The sequence below is a fragment of the Marmota monax genome, unplaced genomic scaffold (assembly GCF_021218885.2).
Source record: "Marmota monax isolate L192 unplaced genomic scaffold, Marmota_monax_Labrador192_F-V1.1 WCK01_AAM20220418_F8-fsc00042, whole genome shotgun sequence".
NCBI lineage: Eukaryota > Metazoa > Chordata > Mammalia > Rodentia > Sciuridae > Marmota > Marmota monax.
In genome coordinates, this window is record NW_026693008.1 from 14128278 (window position 1) to 14144709 (window position 16432).

Sequence of the window (16432 nt, forward strand, 5' to 3'; positions counted from 1 at the left end):
GTAACAACATAATGAAAATTCTAAACCCTGAATAAAAAATAGTCTTTATTTATTTATTTTTATGTGGAGCTGAGGATCAAACCCAGTGCCTCACTCATACGAGGCAAGTGCTCTACCACTGAGCTACAAAAATGACAATTTTTCTAACACATGATTAATGCAAATATCACAACCATATCTATACTATAAAAATCTGTCATTTGAATGACATTCACGGAAGTATAAAAATACCAATGTAATGTACATACAAGAATCTCCATCCTTCAACGTGAATAACTCTAAAGTATATCAGAATGATCAGTATGCCTGAAAATTTTTAAAATAGCCACTATTTATGGCACCATTTACTCAAAACAACAGGACTAAACTCTTAGTAGTGTTAAGCATATGATGATGGTAATATTACCACTCCTCAAGAACACAGAGTAAATATAATGTCTCAGGAAGCTCAAGAAAGGATATTTAAACAAAAACAAACAAAAAACCCCTGTAAGAAACAAAGATTAGAACTCAACGATCTTGAATTAGAAAACCAAGAAGGGTAGAAAGAGAGTAAAAATGGTATGGAGGAAACAAAAAAGGCCTTCATTTTTATTTATAAAAAAATAAAAAAAATATTTTAATAGTTCAATGGTAGATTACTTGTCTAGCACGTATAAGGCACTGGGTTTGATCTTCAGCACTGCATAAAATAATTAAATAAAATAAAGGTACTGTGTCCACTTACAACTAAAAATAAATAAATAAATAAAAAATAACTGAAGTGTTCATTTTGGTGCAGTGGTACATGCTTGTAATTCCAGCTATGTAGGAAGCTGAGCAGGAGGATTCCAAATTCTAGGCAAACCCAGGCAACTCAGTGAGATCCTGTTCCAATTAAACATAACAAAAACAAAGGGTTGGGGATGTAGCTTGGTAGTAGAGCACCTGCTTAACATCTGTAGAGCCCTGGGTTCAACCCCCAGTTTGAAAACTAAATAATAAATTAAAAAATGACACTGAGGTTATCTAAAAACAAATGGAAAGGAACTCAAGGAGATTCAAGATGGCAGATTAAAGGAAGGCTGAATTTCCCTTGCTCTATGGCTTGGGATTCAAGCAGCAGGAGTACTGCTTCTCAGCAAGGTAGAAAAGGCAGTCAGAGTCTTTTAGAGACTCAAAAGTTTGTGTGCAATGAACAAAGAACAAAAGAGTATATTGGAGCCAAGTTAGCTGCAGGAGCAGTGGCACTAATTCATCACAGAAAGGAGAGATAACACAGAGATAGAAACAATGGACAAATTAAGCACGAAAAACCTGTACATCAGAAAAGTAGCATAAATTTAGCTGATCTAGAGGCTATGCAGCCAATTGGTGTCTGTGCACACATTTCTCAAGTGGTAAGAAGAGAGATGAGGTGGGAGCCATCATGAGGTGGCCATGTATGCATGCATGCAGCTGCTGCTAGGAAGCTAGGTAATCACAGCAAAAATCTGTCTCCACAAGCATCTACATTGTGGCCTAGGGTGTACCTAGAACAATGTGAGTGAAACAGGCATAGAGAAAACTACTCAGGAGGATTAAAGCTAGAAAAATGGAGGGGAGTACAACTTGCCTTTGAGTCTGGTGGCTCACATGAACAGCTCAAGAAGATTGGGAAACTTAAGAGGTAGGCATGGATACATACATTCAGAGACTAAGCCTGGGAAGGTTGTTTGTAGGTGGAAAAGTATATGGAGGATTGGCTCTCCTGCCCTGTGAGTAAAATTCTTGGAGACTCCTGAAATCTAGACTCCTGACAGATTGGCAACAGGTGGGACGGGGAGATATGTTAATCTAATCTTTCTATAGCAGATGCCACCCAACAAAGTTCCTAAGGTTTGATTAGACCTAAGCCCCAGCCACCAGAAATTCCACCTCAGATTTTTGCACAGGTGGCCACTGTGATTGCATCAATCTGGCATGTGTGGACAAAACCCCAATCTACAGTATTTCCTATGCCATTCTACTTTATACTGGTGGGAAGGGAACTCAGTTATTTCAACCAGTTTCAGTTTTAGGTTACCCCAGTAGGCAACACAAAGAGAGAAAGGGGTTAACAATCCCCACCCCACAAATCCTCTCAGCACATGGCCTAAGAAGAATAGGAAAGAAAGACAGTGGGGCATAGGCAGCTGACCAATGGAGATAATTCATTTTTCATTAAGAATCTTTTTTTTTTTTTTTTAGGTGGGAGATGTTCTTGCTGTGCTAATTTGTTTGTGGACATACATACATATTTCTTTCTTTTTATAATAGTTATTTTTCCTTGTCTTTTGAGGGCTAGAATTTTTTGTTTCACTTGCTGTCTTTTCTTCATTGTTTCTGAACATTCTAAATTTTTTAACCTTCCTATTACATTATTTTCTCTTAAATGATCTATATGTTTACCATCTTTTAGAACTACGTGGTTCATAAAACTCCTGCCCCATCCATTTATGTTGCTGCAGTTATTAATACTGTGGATGACATGGTTGACACCTGCAGTTTGTTTCAATGTCAGGTCTAGTTCACAGCTATTTCTTATTTTTGCTGTTGGCAATTATTGACCCTCTATCGCTTTTTTTTTATGGTATTAGTGTTGCAGATGTCATAGTAGGCATCAGGTATTTATTTTAATGCTATATATTGTTTTCTTAAGTTTCTGGAAATCTACAAGGACATCACAAGTTCACTGAATAGAGATTCTGCTGCTGAATAAAACCCAGCCAAAGGATAGCACAATTTGTTTCACACACAAATTAACCATACTCAGAATTCAGTGATATTTTAATACAAAGACCAGAACAGACAAAACCTCCAAGCCATTTCCAAGTAGAAATTCCCACTCATGGATGTCTACTCCTACAGCAAAAACAGAATACACACAAAGGCTATGGATACCTCACCTACTAGGGTTCTTAATCTAGATCTCTCTAGGAAACAGTGGCAAGAGAAGGCTGAGCCCTAAAAAAGCCCACACAAAAGTGTGAAAGAGAAATCCACCTCAACAGGTACATAAAACCCAACACAGGAAATATGAAGAAACAGGTAACTCAACATTTCCTAAAGTTCATAATTTACCAGCAACTGACTCTAAAGATATTGAAGTGGAGAGAATATAAGAGAAAGATAGTGGCCAGCCCATGAACACAAAAACAGTATTAAAGAAAAGAAGTAACCAAGATCTGAATGTACAAGAACTCTGGGACAACATTAAGAGACCAAATTTAAGAATTATTGTTATTGAAGAGGCTGTATGATACAGACTAATGGCATGGATCACTTCTTCAGGGAAAAGATAATAGTAAAATTTCTAAAATTTGAGAATGGGATGGACATCCAGAAGCACGACACATTCAGAACCCCAAAGAGACAAGATCAAAAATGAACTTCTCCATATCACATTATAATTAAAATGCCTAACATTAAAAAAGATAGAATTTTTAAAATAGAGAATACCCACTGATCTTTGATTTGACAGAATCCACATTATTGAAAGATAGGTAACAAAAATTGAGCTTATCATGAATTTGACAAATGAAGTTCTTTAAGTATCTATAATATTACATAAGAAATATCAACTGAGGGGCAAACAAAATTATCACATGCTTCTGGTAAAAGGGGAACTCAATCTGCAGGTGAAGTCCAGAATGTGTAGCACATTTAAAACCAACCAACCAATGACACACACCTAGATAAAACACAATTAGCTTACTTGAGTGAAATGTTTTTCCTTTTAGGAGGAAGAAGAAAGAAGAAGTGGTAAAGAGGCAAGAATTCAAAGGCATATGTAGAATGGCTTCTCCATTTCAAAATGGTAATAAAAATATTTAAATCATGGCACCAGGGAACCTCTGAGGAAAAGAATACCTTAAACAGAGTAGGCTCATTGCATAGTTTTTAGTAATAAGTACAATTTTCAAGTTGAAGTAAATGTAAAGAATAATTTCATTTTAACAGTGGCTATATTGTTTTTCTTCTTGTCCTCTGGGGCTAGATCTGCTTCAGCATGACAGGGACACTTTTCCACATGGTTTCTAGGGAACCATCCTCTTATTCTTGGAACATCTACAAAGGAATCACCCAGAATTTTGTCTCCACATAAGCAGCATCATAACCCTCTTGTGGCTAAAACGAATTCCCTTTTTTTTGTAGCTGTATTTGAGGGTTTTCAGTGTAAAAGACTGCGATGATTTTGTTTCCTTTATTCAATGGACAGTAGGCATGACTATAATCTTCTATGACTTTATAGCAAACACTTCTGACCCTCTCATACACTTTTTGTTTCCACTGTTCTATTATTAAACTGTAGTGGCAACAGTCTTCTCATATTGGCTACTCCAATTCATTTTCTGGGACCCTTGACTATGTAAATACCTTTTTAAAGTTCTTCCAACTACTTTCCACATCATAGGGGAAACAAAAGACTGCATCTAGTTGGTAATATTGAATTTGATCTTTAGCCTTTTCTTCAGTCCATGATTCAAAATGTTTTGTTTCTGATTTTTTGTTTTCACGTGGGTAAAAACCACAATCCTAATAGCTATGGTTGTTTCTAAAGTTAATCCCAAGGCAAACAAGGTGGCAGCAAATGCAACTAATTCGAAGGGAACAACTGGAAGAGGATCTCTCTGTCTGGGCTGCATTCATATCAATCTTTACTGTGTTCCACTCAAAGGACAGCCAATTATAAGTTGAATGTACACAGTCATAACAAAAATGAAAGCAGCATGAATAAAACACAGTGGTGCTCAAAGAAAAAAAAGTATGAACAAAGCATGATTTTGGTAACCACAACAGTTATTGATCCAAGGATGGTGATGGTCCATTTTCATCAGACATCTGTTACATGTTCTGCAATGATATAAAGACGGTGCCTTGTATGTTTGGCAAACAAGCTAACCTGAGTTTTCCAGTTTCCACCCCAAAGGAATAAAGCTGGGAGAGACAAACACGGAGTTGAGCCAGGTGCTGTGATGCATGCCTGTAACCCCAGTGACTCAGGAGGCTGAGGCAGGAAGACTGCAAATTTGAGGCCAGCCTCAGCAATTCAGCAAGACCCTAAGCAACAGAGACCCTGTCTCAAAAAATAAAAAGGGTTGGGATATAGCTCTGTGGTAAGACACCCCTGTGTTCAATCCCCAGAACTAAAAACATTCCATTGAAGCAATTATAAATTTCAACAGTCCAATTTATCAGCATAAAGTTCATACTTCCTCCAGTATATAAGGAAATCAGAAAAATCTCAAGTAAACAACTCAATGCATCTCAAGGTCTTTAAAAATAAGAACAAACCAATTCCAAAAAGTATAAGGAAAGCAATAATCAAAATCAATGAACTTGAGAATAATAATAATAATAATAAAAAAAAAAAAAACCAAAGCATCAATGAAATAAACAGTTGGTTCTTTGAAAAGATATACCCTTAGTCAAACTAACCCCAAAACAGAGAAGACCCAAATTAACAACATTAGAGATGAAAAAGGAAAAATCACCACAGACATCACAGAAATCCAGAGGATCATTAGGGACTATTTCAAAAACTATACTCAATGAGCTGGAAAACCTAGAAGAAATGAATATATTCTAGACTCATGACTTGCCAAAACTGAATCAAGAGGACATAACAAACCTAAATAGATCAATAACTAGCATGGGAAGACGAAGTAATAAAAGGCCTTCCAACAAAGAAAAGCCCAAGACCAGATAGATTTTTAGCTGAATTCTACTAGAGCTTTAAAGAAGAATTAAAGCCAATGCTCCTCAAGTTATTCCATGAAATTAAAAATTGACTCTATGAAGCCAGTATCACACTCATAGCAAAACCAGTTAAAGACACTTCAAAGAAAGAGAACTACAGTCTATTATCTCAGACGCAAAAATTCTTACTAAATATTATCAAATTGTATTTGGCAACATATTAAGAAAACTGCACATAATGGCCAAGTTGGTTTTATCCCAGGGATGAAAGGATAATTTAACATATGCAAATCAATAAATGTAATTCGCTACATAAACAGAATTCAAAACAAAAATCATACTCTTCTCAATAGATGCAGAGAAAGCCTTCAATAAAAGTCAGTACCCATTCATGATAAAACACCGAAGAAACTAAAACCTACCTCAACATCATAAAGGATATATACAACAAATCTAAAACCAACATCAGGGGAATGGGAAAAAACAGGAAACATTTCCTTTAAAATCTAGAATGAGATGACAATGTCCACTCTCATTTAACATAATACTAAAAATTCTAGTCAGAGCAATTAGGAAAAAGAAGAAAATAAAAAAGGTAAAAATAAAAAAGGAAGAAATAAAATTCACTGTTTGTAGATGGTATGATAATAGATGACCCAAAAATCCTCACCAGAAGACTGAGTTAATAAATTCAGCAAAGTAGCAGGTTACAAAATCAATGTATAAAAAAATCAATAGCTTTCTTATACACCAATAATCAATTTATTGAGAAGAAAAAAAAATCCCAATCACAATAGCCTAAACAAAACAAAACAAAGCAAACAAAACACCTCTAGGAATAAAACTAACCAAGGAAGTAAAATATCTCTATATAAAACAGTTAAGAAAGAAAACGAAGAAGACATAAGATGAAAAGACCCGCCCCCCCACTTTTCATGGATAGGCAGAATTAATATTGTTAAAATGGCCATACTACCAAAAACAATACAAAGATTCAATGCACTCCCCATCAAAATACCAATGATATCCTTTACAGAACTAGAAAAAACAGTTCTATTTTCATTTGGAAAAGATGCAGAAAACCCAAAACAATTCTAAGCCAAAAAAGCAACGCTAGAGGCACAATAACTGACTTCAAATTCAAATTATACTATAGTGCTGTAGTAAAAAAAAAAAAAAAAAAAAACTTAATGGTACTGGCAATCATCTGGTCCTTGATAAAGGTGCCAAAAACATACACTGGTAAAAAGATAACCTTTTTAAAAAAATGGTACAGGAAAGAATGAGACTAAATCCTGATCTCTCACCCTGAACAAAAGTCAACTCAAAATGGACCAAAGACCTAGGAATTAGACCAAAATTTAATGTACTAATAATAAAACATGGGAGGGAATGGAGTTGTGGCTCAGGGGTAGAGCACTTGCCTAGCATGTATGAAGCGCTAAGTTCGATCCTCAGCACCACATAAAAATAAATGAATAAAATAAAGGTATTGTGTCCAAATACAACTAAAATATTTAAAAAATGGGAAAAAAGCAGCTCTAAAGCAATGTAACTGATAATTCAGGAACTCTATCATATATAAATTTGATTGTATAATTATATAAACTCTATAATATATGTGTGACATACGCACACACACTCACACACATTTATACATAAGGGTCATCCTTTTAATGCAAACCCTTATTTCTTTAATGAATTACGTAAAACTCTTTAGAATTATTTTTGGAATTTTGATTCGATATAATACCCTCATGTTCATTCATTAAAGTGGAATTTTGATATTTATGTACAGCTAAACTTGTTAGGAATCAAGGATGACGAATAAGGAAGACTGTTAAAATAGGTACCATTGTGATTAAAAAAAAAAAAAAAAAAACCAAAAAAACTTAGCCCAAATCTGGCTCTAAAGTAACAAGACTGTTATTTTTCAGTTTCATAAAATAGCCCTGAGGGAGTTTCAAGAACAGCAAATGTTTCAGGCCACGTGTAAGTTGTTTGTTTGTAGACTTCCTATGTGCCCAGTTAGCTCACTGAAATGTAGAAAAGGCTTGCCAGTCTGTAGGTTAGTTTCATTACATCCCAGGCACAAACATTTTACCAGAAGGCATTACAAAACAAAATAAATAAGATATATATCTCTGTCCATATCTCTTTAATTATGTTTTCCAGATGTGAGGAAATAGTTTTCTTTTAGTGAGACCGGAGTATAAGGCACAGTCTATCAGCAGAACAAACTATTTTAAGATAACTCACTGATATATGAGTACTGAATAAAAGATTTATTTAAGGAAATCAAAACAAGTTCTTGTTTACTTTCTAAAGTAGGAGACAGCCAGGCACAGTGGCACAACCCTGTAAACCAAGCGACCTGGGAGGCTGAGGCAGGAGGATGGCAAGTTCAAGGTCAGCCTCAGCAACTTAAACCCTGTCTCAAAATGAAAAATAAAGAGAGTTGGGGATGTAGCTCAGCGGCCCTGGGTTCAATTCCCAGTATTCAAAACAAATCCCCCCTCCCCAAAGCCCCCCCAAACACAAAGAGGTAGGAGACTATGTTCCAATGCATTATTTACGCTTTTCAAAATTTATATCACTAAATGGTTTGAAATAATTGTTACACATGCAGTAGTTCTTAATGAACCACATTTCTTTAATTTTTAGCATTCACATTATCACAGATGGTAAACCTTATGCTACAAAACAAGAACTAAGTTAATTAATATTAATAAAACTCTTTTTACTGATAATGCCTTTAGATTTCACCAATATGCATTTTCATCACTATTAGATATGCTGGGTAAGCATTATCTTTAACACGTGAAAAAAATTACTGACACTTAGGAAAGTTAAGTGACTTGTCCCAAATTTTTGCTAGAATAAAGTAAAGCAAGGAATAGACAGACCTCTGGTCTTATAATCTTCACCCATTTTTTTCTTTATATGCTCCTATAAAACTTCAGTGCAGTGCCTAATCAGTAAATGATAAAGCTAAACTAAGTGGTTTGTAAAATACTGAATTAAAAAATTAGTAATTTTTTACTAATTTTTTACAAAAAATCTGGATTTAAATTTTAACATGAAAATGAGTGTGGGAGGTGAGTGACTGTTCTTTTTTTCTCAGATTGTAAATTAACACATACTCTTATAAAGCCAACATAATTAAGACATGAAGATTCTCTACATTCTTTCTTTCCCCTAAAATGAAAATAAGTATGCAAAATTTGAAAGAATATTATGGCTTAAAAAAACACAACTATTCTTGCTGTTATAGTTTTGTTTTTCTCATTTAATATGTTAAACAAATTGAGTATTTTTATCCCAATTAAGCACATAAAATAAATAAGAATGCATTTCAGATTAAACTTCTCCTACTTTCCCCCTGACCACTCATGAACCCCGACAATTTCAAGTTTGTACAAACTTGAACTGATTTAAAACTTCATGTCCCATGGCTGGTCAAAGTCTTGGCTAAGGACTACTCCACCCAGATAAAGGGACATAGCATTGTTACTCCCAGAGGACTTCCTTCCTATAATGGTGTGTAATAGTGGCTGTACTTACAAAAACAACCAAACAGTTAATTTAAAATAAAGTTATCCTTCAAAGAAAAATTATAACATCCCAGCTAATATATTAAACCCATTTAAATCTCACATGGCTTATTATCTCCATCTTTCAAAGTAGGCATAGAGGTTAAGTAAACTATTCAATGGTCCACACAGTAGGCAACAGAGCCTGTATCAAACACAGTGCTTTCTTACAAACATATACAAAATGAGTACAATAAGCTTTGCTGATAGAAATCACATAAAAATCAAAAGTATATTTTCTATATAACATTACAAACAAAAAGAAATTAAAGGTTTTGGCAATAAAATTTCACATACTTAGGAATAAATCTAAGAATTATAAAATCTCTACACAAGAACAACTGCGTGACTCCATTTAAATAAAGTTTAAAAACAGACAAACAATGGTGTTAGACCTCCAAATGTGATTCCATTTCATAAGATTGGCTGTGGTCTGAATGTTTATATTCACCACCCCCCAATTCATATACTGAAATCTCAACCTGTCATGATTTGGGTATATGTCTCCCAAAAGCTCCTGTTAATGCAGGAATATTCAGGTGAAATTATTAGATCACAAGAGCTGTAACCTAGTCAGTCCATCCTAGTTTGATCGGACTGACTAGACAGTAACTGCTGGCAGGTGGCGTATGACTGGAGGAAGTGGGTCATGCCCTCCAAAGGCGCATCTTCCCTGTGACCCCTTCCCTTCTCCTTTCCTCTCTGCTTCCTGACCCTGCCAAGAGTTGAGTAGCTTTCCTCTGCTAGGTCCTCCCCGGACAAGTGCTGCCTTGCCTTGGGCCCAGAGTAAAACACTTGGGTATCTATGGACTGAGCCCTCTGAAATTGTGAACCCCAAATAAACTTTTTCTCCTTGTTGCGCATTTTGGACACAGGGATGCAAAAGCTAACTAAATCAAACCCCAAAATATTAAGAGATGGGGGATGGGGCCTTTAGGAGGTGATGATGGTGTCCTCATGAATAAGATTAGTGATCTTATTAAACATCTGAGGGCCTGAAGGAGTTCTTTCACTGCCTTCCCTCATGGGAGGTTAAAGCAATATGGTGGTCAGTGAGAAAGTAGGCCCTAGTGAGACATTGAATTTACCAGCACCATGACCTTAGATTTCCCAGGCTCAAGAACTGTGAGAATAAATTTCTGTTGTATATAAGCCACCCACAATTTATGATATTCTGTTACAACACCTGAATAGACTAAGAAAACTGGTACTGAGAAGTACTATAACAAATATCTAAATATATGGAAGGGGCCATAGAGCTAAATAACAGAAGCTAGAAAGGTAAAGGACTGGGGATATGGCTCAGTGGTTAAGTACCTTGGGTTTAATCACCATACAAAAAATGAAAAAGCAAAGCATATGCAAGGCCTTTAACACTGATAACATGAAATAATCTATAACATAAATATAAATAGAAGTGTTAATGATGGTTATCTCAGAGTTGGCACAAGGAAGATTCATTCCTCATGTATGGTATAATCAAGAAAAACCATCTCAAAAAAAAAAAAAAAAAAAAAAAAAACAAAAGAAAGAAAAACCATCTCAACCTTTCCCTTGTCTAATATACATTATACATAGGTATGAGGGAACCCTCACCATTCTTGCTCAAGCACAGTTTTACTTCTCTTCAACTGGCAAAGAGAATTGCATTTTTTGGGGGGGGGGGGGTGGGTACCAGGGATTGAACTTGGAAGCACTTGATCACTGAGCCACATCCCCAGCCCTATTCAGTATTTTATTTAGGGACAAGGTCTCACTTAGTGCTTCACTGTTGTTGAGGCTGGCTTTAAATTCGCAATCCTCCTGTCAGCCTCCCTAGCTACTGGGATTATAGGCATATGTCACTGTACCCGGCTGAATATTTAATGTGCTTACTATGTTTCTAAGGAGTCGATTTTTTTTGTTGTTTTTGGATTCTAATATGAAGTGGAAATAAGGCACTTCAGAGGATTTGCTAACTCACAATTTTCTACAAAGAATAAGGAGGGCAACTAACAGAATAATTAGAATGGATCAGAAATGATTTCATGTAGTTTCCAATACTTATTGAAAGTGAGGACAGAGGAACATAAGGCATAAGAGAAGTGTAATTACTATATGTCCCATCTAAATAGTAAAATATCAATGTCAGAGCATCAAAAATTCCAAAGAGCCTAGTATGGTGAAGCATGCCTGTAATCCAAGCAGTTCAGAAGGGTGAGACCCTAAGTAATTTAGCAAGGATCTGTTTCAAAATAAAATACATATATTTAAAAAAGGGCTGGAGATGTGGCTCACTGATTAAGCAATCCTGGGTTCAATCCCTGATACAAACAACAACAACACTACCAAAAGAACATATAAACAACTTTGCCTGGTGTGACTTAAAGGCAAGAAGTGGGATGCTGACAGGGGATTATTAAAAAATAAGGCGTTGTGGCGTATGCCTGTAATTCTAGAGGCTTGGGAAGCTGAGGCAGGAGGATCGAGAGTTCAAATCCAGACTCAGCAAAAATGAGGCACTAAGCAACTCAGTGTGACCCTGTCTCTAAAATAAAAATACAAAATAGGTTTAGGGATGTGGCTCACTGATTGAGTGCCTCCGAGTTCAATCCCTGGTACCTTCTCCCCCAAAAAACAAGGATGGGGGGAAGGAAAAAAAAAATAAAAACCTGAGTTTATACTTTCACAAAGATTCCTAATGAATACATCAATGAATCAATACATGATGACTTTAGACAGGACCTCTGGAATTCTGATACTTTAAAGACATGAATCAGATGCTCCAAATTTCTTCTATACATACTATCTCATTTAGATTCATTTACAACTCTTAAGTGAGTTCCACTTTAATTTTGTAGAGAAAGAAACCTTTGCTTAGTAATTAATTACCTGTCTTGGGCTCAAACAGGTTCAATATGGATATCACAAGATTTGGGTCTTTCTGATTCTGAAAGTTCATAATCTTATTACATCAGGCTGCTTAACAGATACTCTGACAATAAATGTTTAAATAATTAAAGCCACTAGCCTACTTACTCAGAAAAGTTTATATTAGGCAAGAAAACTAATGATTTAATTTATTTTAATACTCACATAATTGTATAGAAAAAGCATATTGGCTAAAAACCACAAATTCCCAATACTATGCATTGAAATATGCTATTCTTCTGCCATAAGAATTCAGGTTTGCTCTCTGTGCTTCCTTGTTACCATGTCCTGGGCAGCTTTCCTCTGCCATACCCTTCTGCCATGAAGTTCCGCCTCACCTCAGGCCCAGAGCAACAGTCAGCCATCTATGAACTGAGGCCTCTGAAACTGCAGTTAGAAGACCCTTTCACAATTGCCAAAGATTTTAATAGCTAGACTTTGAATTACTAGGTCCTCAAGATCCACCAAGTTCCCCCAAGGCCACATTCCAGTTGCTGCCACAGTCATTTTATAATGCAGGACTCGACTTAGATATCAAACCCTATTCTGTTACTGATACATAACAAAACACCTCATTATCTCTCAGAGTCCCTTGGGGTTGGGAGAGAATTCACATTTAATGCAATTGTCTAAGGGCAAGAGGAACAAAGCACAATCTGTAGGGGGGTGGTATGTTTGTCCTTCAGTAGAAATTAGATTTTGCTGAGTTATATCTAATAATCAGTCTGTGGAAATGGTAAAAAACTATAGATGGTGATAAAATCACTATAGATACAAGCTATTTTCAGAATATCTAGACAGGCATGGTGGCACACGTTTATAATCCCAGTGACTCCAGAGGCTGAGGTTCTAAGCAATTTAGCAAGATTATCTCAAAAAAATAAAAGGACTGGGGATGTGGGTCAGTGGTTAAGCACCCCTGGGGTTCAATCCCTGGTACTAAAAACAAACAAAGCAACAAATAGCTATAATTCAAACACTGAAATTACAAAATTAATAAACCAAAGTATTTTATAATTTAGTCTTTATCACAGATTTTCTTTAAATAGCTATTATCAAAAAACATACTTCAAATACTCTTCCCAAAGTCTATCTCTGACAACTTTTCTGCATATATATCAAATAGTCTAAAATGACATATTCCTGAAAATAAGAAGTATATTTTACTAATGCTGTGAAGATTAGAATTTTAGCCACAGAACCAACAACAACAAAAACTTAACTACAGAAATGATTTGAAATTAGTTACAGAATTTATATACGAAATTAACATTTGTCAGGGTTGACTACAGCTCAGTTGATAAAGTATTTGCCTAGCATGCATGAGGTCCTGGGTTTAATCCCTAGTACCTTCACCAACCAACCAACCAACCAACTAAAAACAAAACACAAAAATAAACATTTATGAATTGTATCACCAAATTACGCCTTTTTTAAAATTTTTTTTTAATTGTAGATGGACACAATACCTTTATCTTACTTATTTTTATGTGGTGCTGAGAAAAGAACCCAGTGCCTTACATGTGCTAGGCACATAATTCAAACCCTGAAATTACAAAATTAATAAACCAAAGTATTTTCTAATTTACAGTCTATCTTCTCTATCACTGAGCCACAACCCCAGGCCCAAATTATGTTTTTTGAGGATAGAAAGTAAATATTAAAAGCCAAAGAAATAATTCTATGCTAAATGCAACTTCCAGGAAGTATGTTTATAAACATCTTTCCAAAGGAGTCATTACTTTTCCTAGCATTATTTTTACTCTTCACTGACTTTAGATAGCATGGGGAATACCAAAGACACTGAAGAGCTTTTTTCTGTTTTCAATGAGTTTACTTCTTCCAAGAAGAAAAAACTATACTAAGGTAATATAAAATGGTCTGATAATTGAGTATTGCTTATAGAAGTTTATGTATCACTCATTCTTTTGTTCTCATTCATTCTTGGCCAGCATTTACTTACTCTGTCATCTAATTTAACCTTTCAAATGGAAAAAGTATGAAAGTGATATTAAAACTATTGTTTTACTATAACTATTTACTATAAACTACTATAAACTACAAAGTATGAAAATGACATTAAAACTATTGTTTTACTATAACTATTTACTATAAACTATTGAGGAAGAAAAGAAGGGACCTTTATTTTTTTTACCACATTAGTCAATAAGGCAGGTTACTGAGCTGAGTAGGTAGTAATAACTATGATTTAGGAATAATAATAAAATCAAACTTATTTCTTAAACTAAAGACTCAGGGAAAGGTAATCAACAACAAAAACAATATAAAAAGGAAATACAAATATGCAATAAAAACAGTCTTCCACATGGAAGAAGCCAGTTTACAGAAATAATCATCTTTCACTCTTACCCCATGATACTTACTTGCCATCTGTGTCTGATGTAGCTGCATAATGTAGGGGTGTGCAGCCTCTTTCATCAAGGTCATTCACACTTGCTCCTGATCCCACAAGAGCAAACAGGCACTGGTAATTGCAGTTGGCAGCAGCATAGTGCAGTGGAGATCTGTGTGTCAAGTTAATAAAAGATAAAAGCCAGGGACATACACTAGTAAACAAGAGCATAGTTGACTTTTACTCTACATTTATAAACACTGTGTTTATGATGGGCCTTTCAATGACTTCTAATATACACCAAGTCTTTTTAGAGGACATAAAACTAGGAGGAGAAAGCAAAGTGGTAGAGAATGTTTTGGTATAAAAAATATAATCAAAACAGTTATTCAATGGTTCTTAAACAGCTGTAATCCAGTCCCCTGAGTGGATTATAATCTTCATATTCTGATCAGAAACTGGAAAGCTTTCATTTTAACAAAGCTTCTCCTACTGCTAATAAAAAAAAATAGAAGCAGAAGTCTCTACTCAAGTCTCAGTAGAGAAATAAAGTATAAGAGAAAAAAACAGAAGCATTATAAAGAATGCTCCATTATATCAACTGCATGATAAGCCTACATAGTAGTAGTATCAGACTTCTCATGCAATAAAGACAATTTTGAAGACTATTCACTCTCAGAAGAGTTAGAGTACTGTTTTAATTTCTAAAGACTGAGTATTTGTAGTTGATTCCTTTTTTGGCATCGGGAATTGAACCAAGGGGTGTTTAACCACTGAGTAACATCCCCAGTACTTTTTGTATTTTATTTAGAAACAGGGTCTCACTGAGTTGCTTAGCACCTTGCTAAATTGCTGAGGCTGCCTTTAAACTTAGAATCCTCCTGCCTCAGCCTCCTGAGTGACTGGGATTACAGGCGTGTGCCACTAGCTTCCAGCTGTAGTTTATTTCTTTGTGGTTAATAAAGTGAAAGAGAATGTTACTAAATTTATGAGTAAACTATTTTAGGATCACAAAACTGATGATTCCATAATTTCACTACCCTCCCCCAAACCAAGAAATATGATTGTAAAGTACAGTTTAGTCTTCACAGTACAATTTTTACCTAGTAAAATATTATTCTGTCTATGGTACATTATATAGATATATATTTAAAAATGCAATTAACCCTCAATTCCTTTAAAGCTTATAAGGTCAGAATTTGCTTCAGAAGTCCCCACTGCTATTTATACTACAGAGTACTTGATATGCAATAAAATTATTTTAGACAGATTAAAGTATAATTATTAAAGCAAATTAACTATAAAATATTGTATTCCAAAGCCAAACAAAATGATTATAATTTTGTGGGTCATTAGTTCCTTCCATTAGTAGGCTTATGAGATCAATTTGTTATTCAAAGCAGTTTTTTCTTCTATTCATTTTTTATTTCCTACATACATAATTATTTTTACTTTTCTTCTGAAATGGTCCAATCACATGCACTGATATTTGCACATTTCCTTCTAATACACACTCTTCCCTGTCACAGACTTTGATAGGCACAGTTCTCAACTGTTGACACGTAATTTTGTTCATAATGCCACTTCTATCTTTCAAACAAATACCACCCATTAATTCTTTCCTGTAGAGTCTTAATACATTCTGTGCTTTGACAGGAATATACAATGGTAGCTTCAAATATCACTACCACAAATGCTAGTTACAGTAAAGCCTGGGGCTGAACAGTAAGAAAACTGGCTGAATGACAACAAAGAAATCTGGTCATTTCATAGCTAACTTTCTGAAGATTATTCTCAGTGGGATATGTGAATGGGTGTATAAGATTTACATAGAAGAGAAAGAAAACTCTCACACACACATATTTGAAACCTATTT

General features: G+C 35.1%; 1 protein-coding gene and 1 pseudogene across 10 annotated transcripts in view; both read right to left on the bottom strand.

Moving 5' to 3' along the window:
- On the bottom strand, positions 1-12234 carry LOC124098130 (palmitoyltransferase ZDHHC6-like; annotated as a pseudogene).
- Ankrd28 (ankyrin repeat domain 28) overlaps positions 1-16432 on the bottom strand; it is a 173059-nt gene that overhangs the window by 28838 nt on the left and 127789 nt on the right. For all 10 annotated transcript variants that reach the window (XM_046452736.2, XM_058582194.1, XM_058582198.1 and 7 more), the window contains one exon: positions 14588-14728. In XM_046452736.2, the coding sequence (XP_046308692.1) occupies positions 14588-14728 (141 nt within the window). The remainder of the gene's footprint in view (positions 1-14587; positions 14729-16432) is intronic.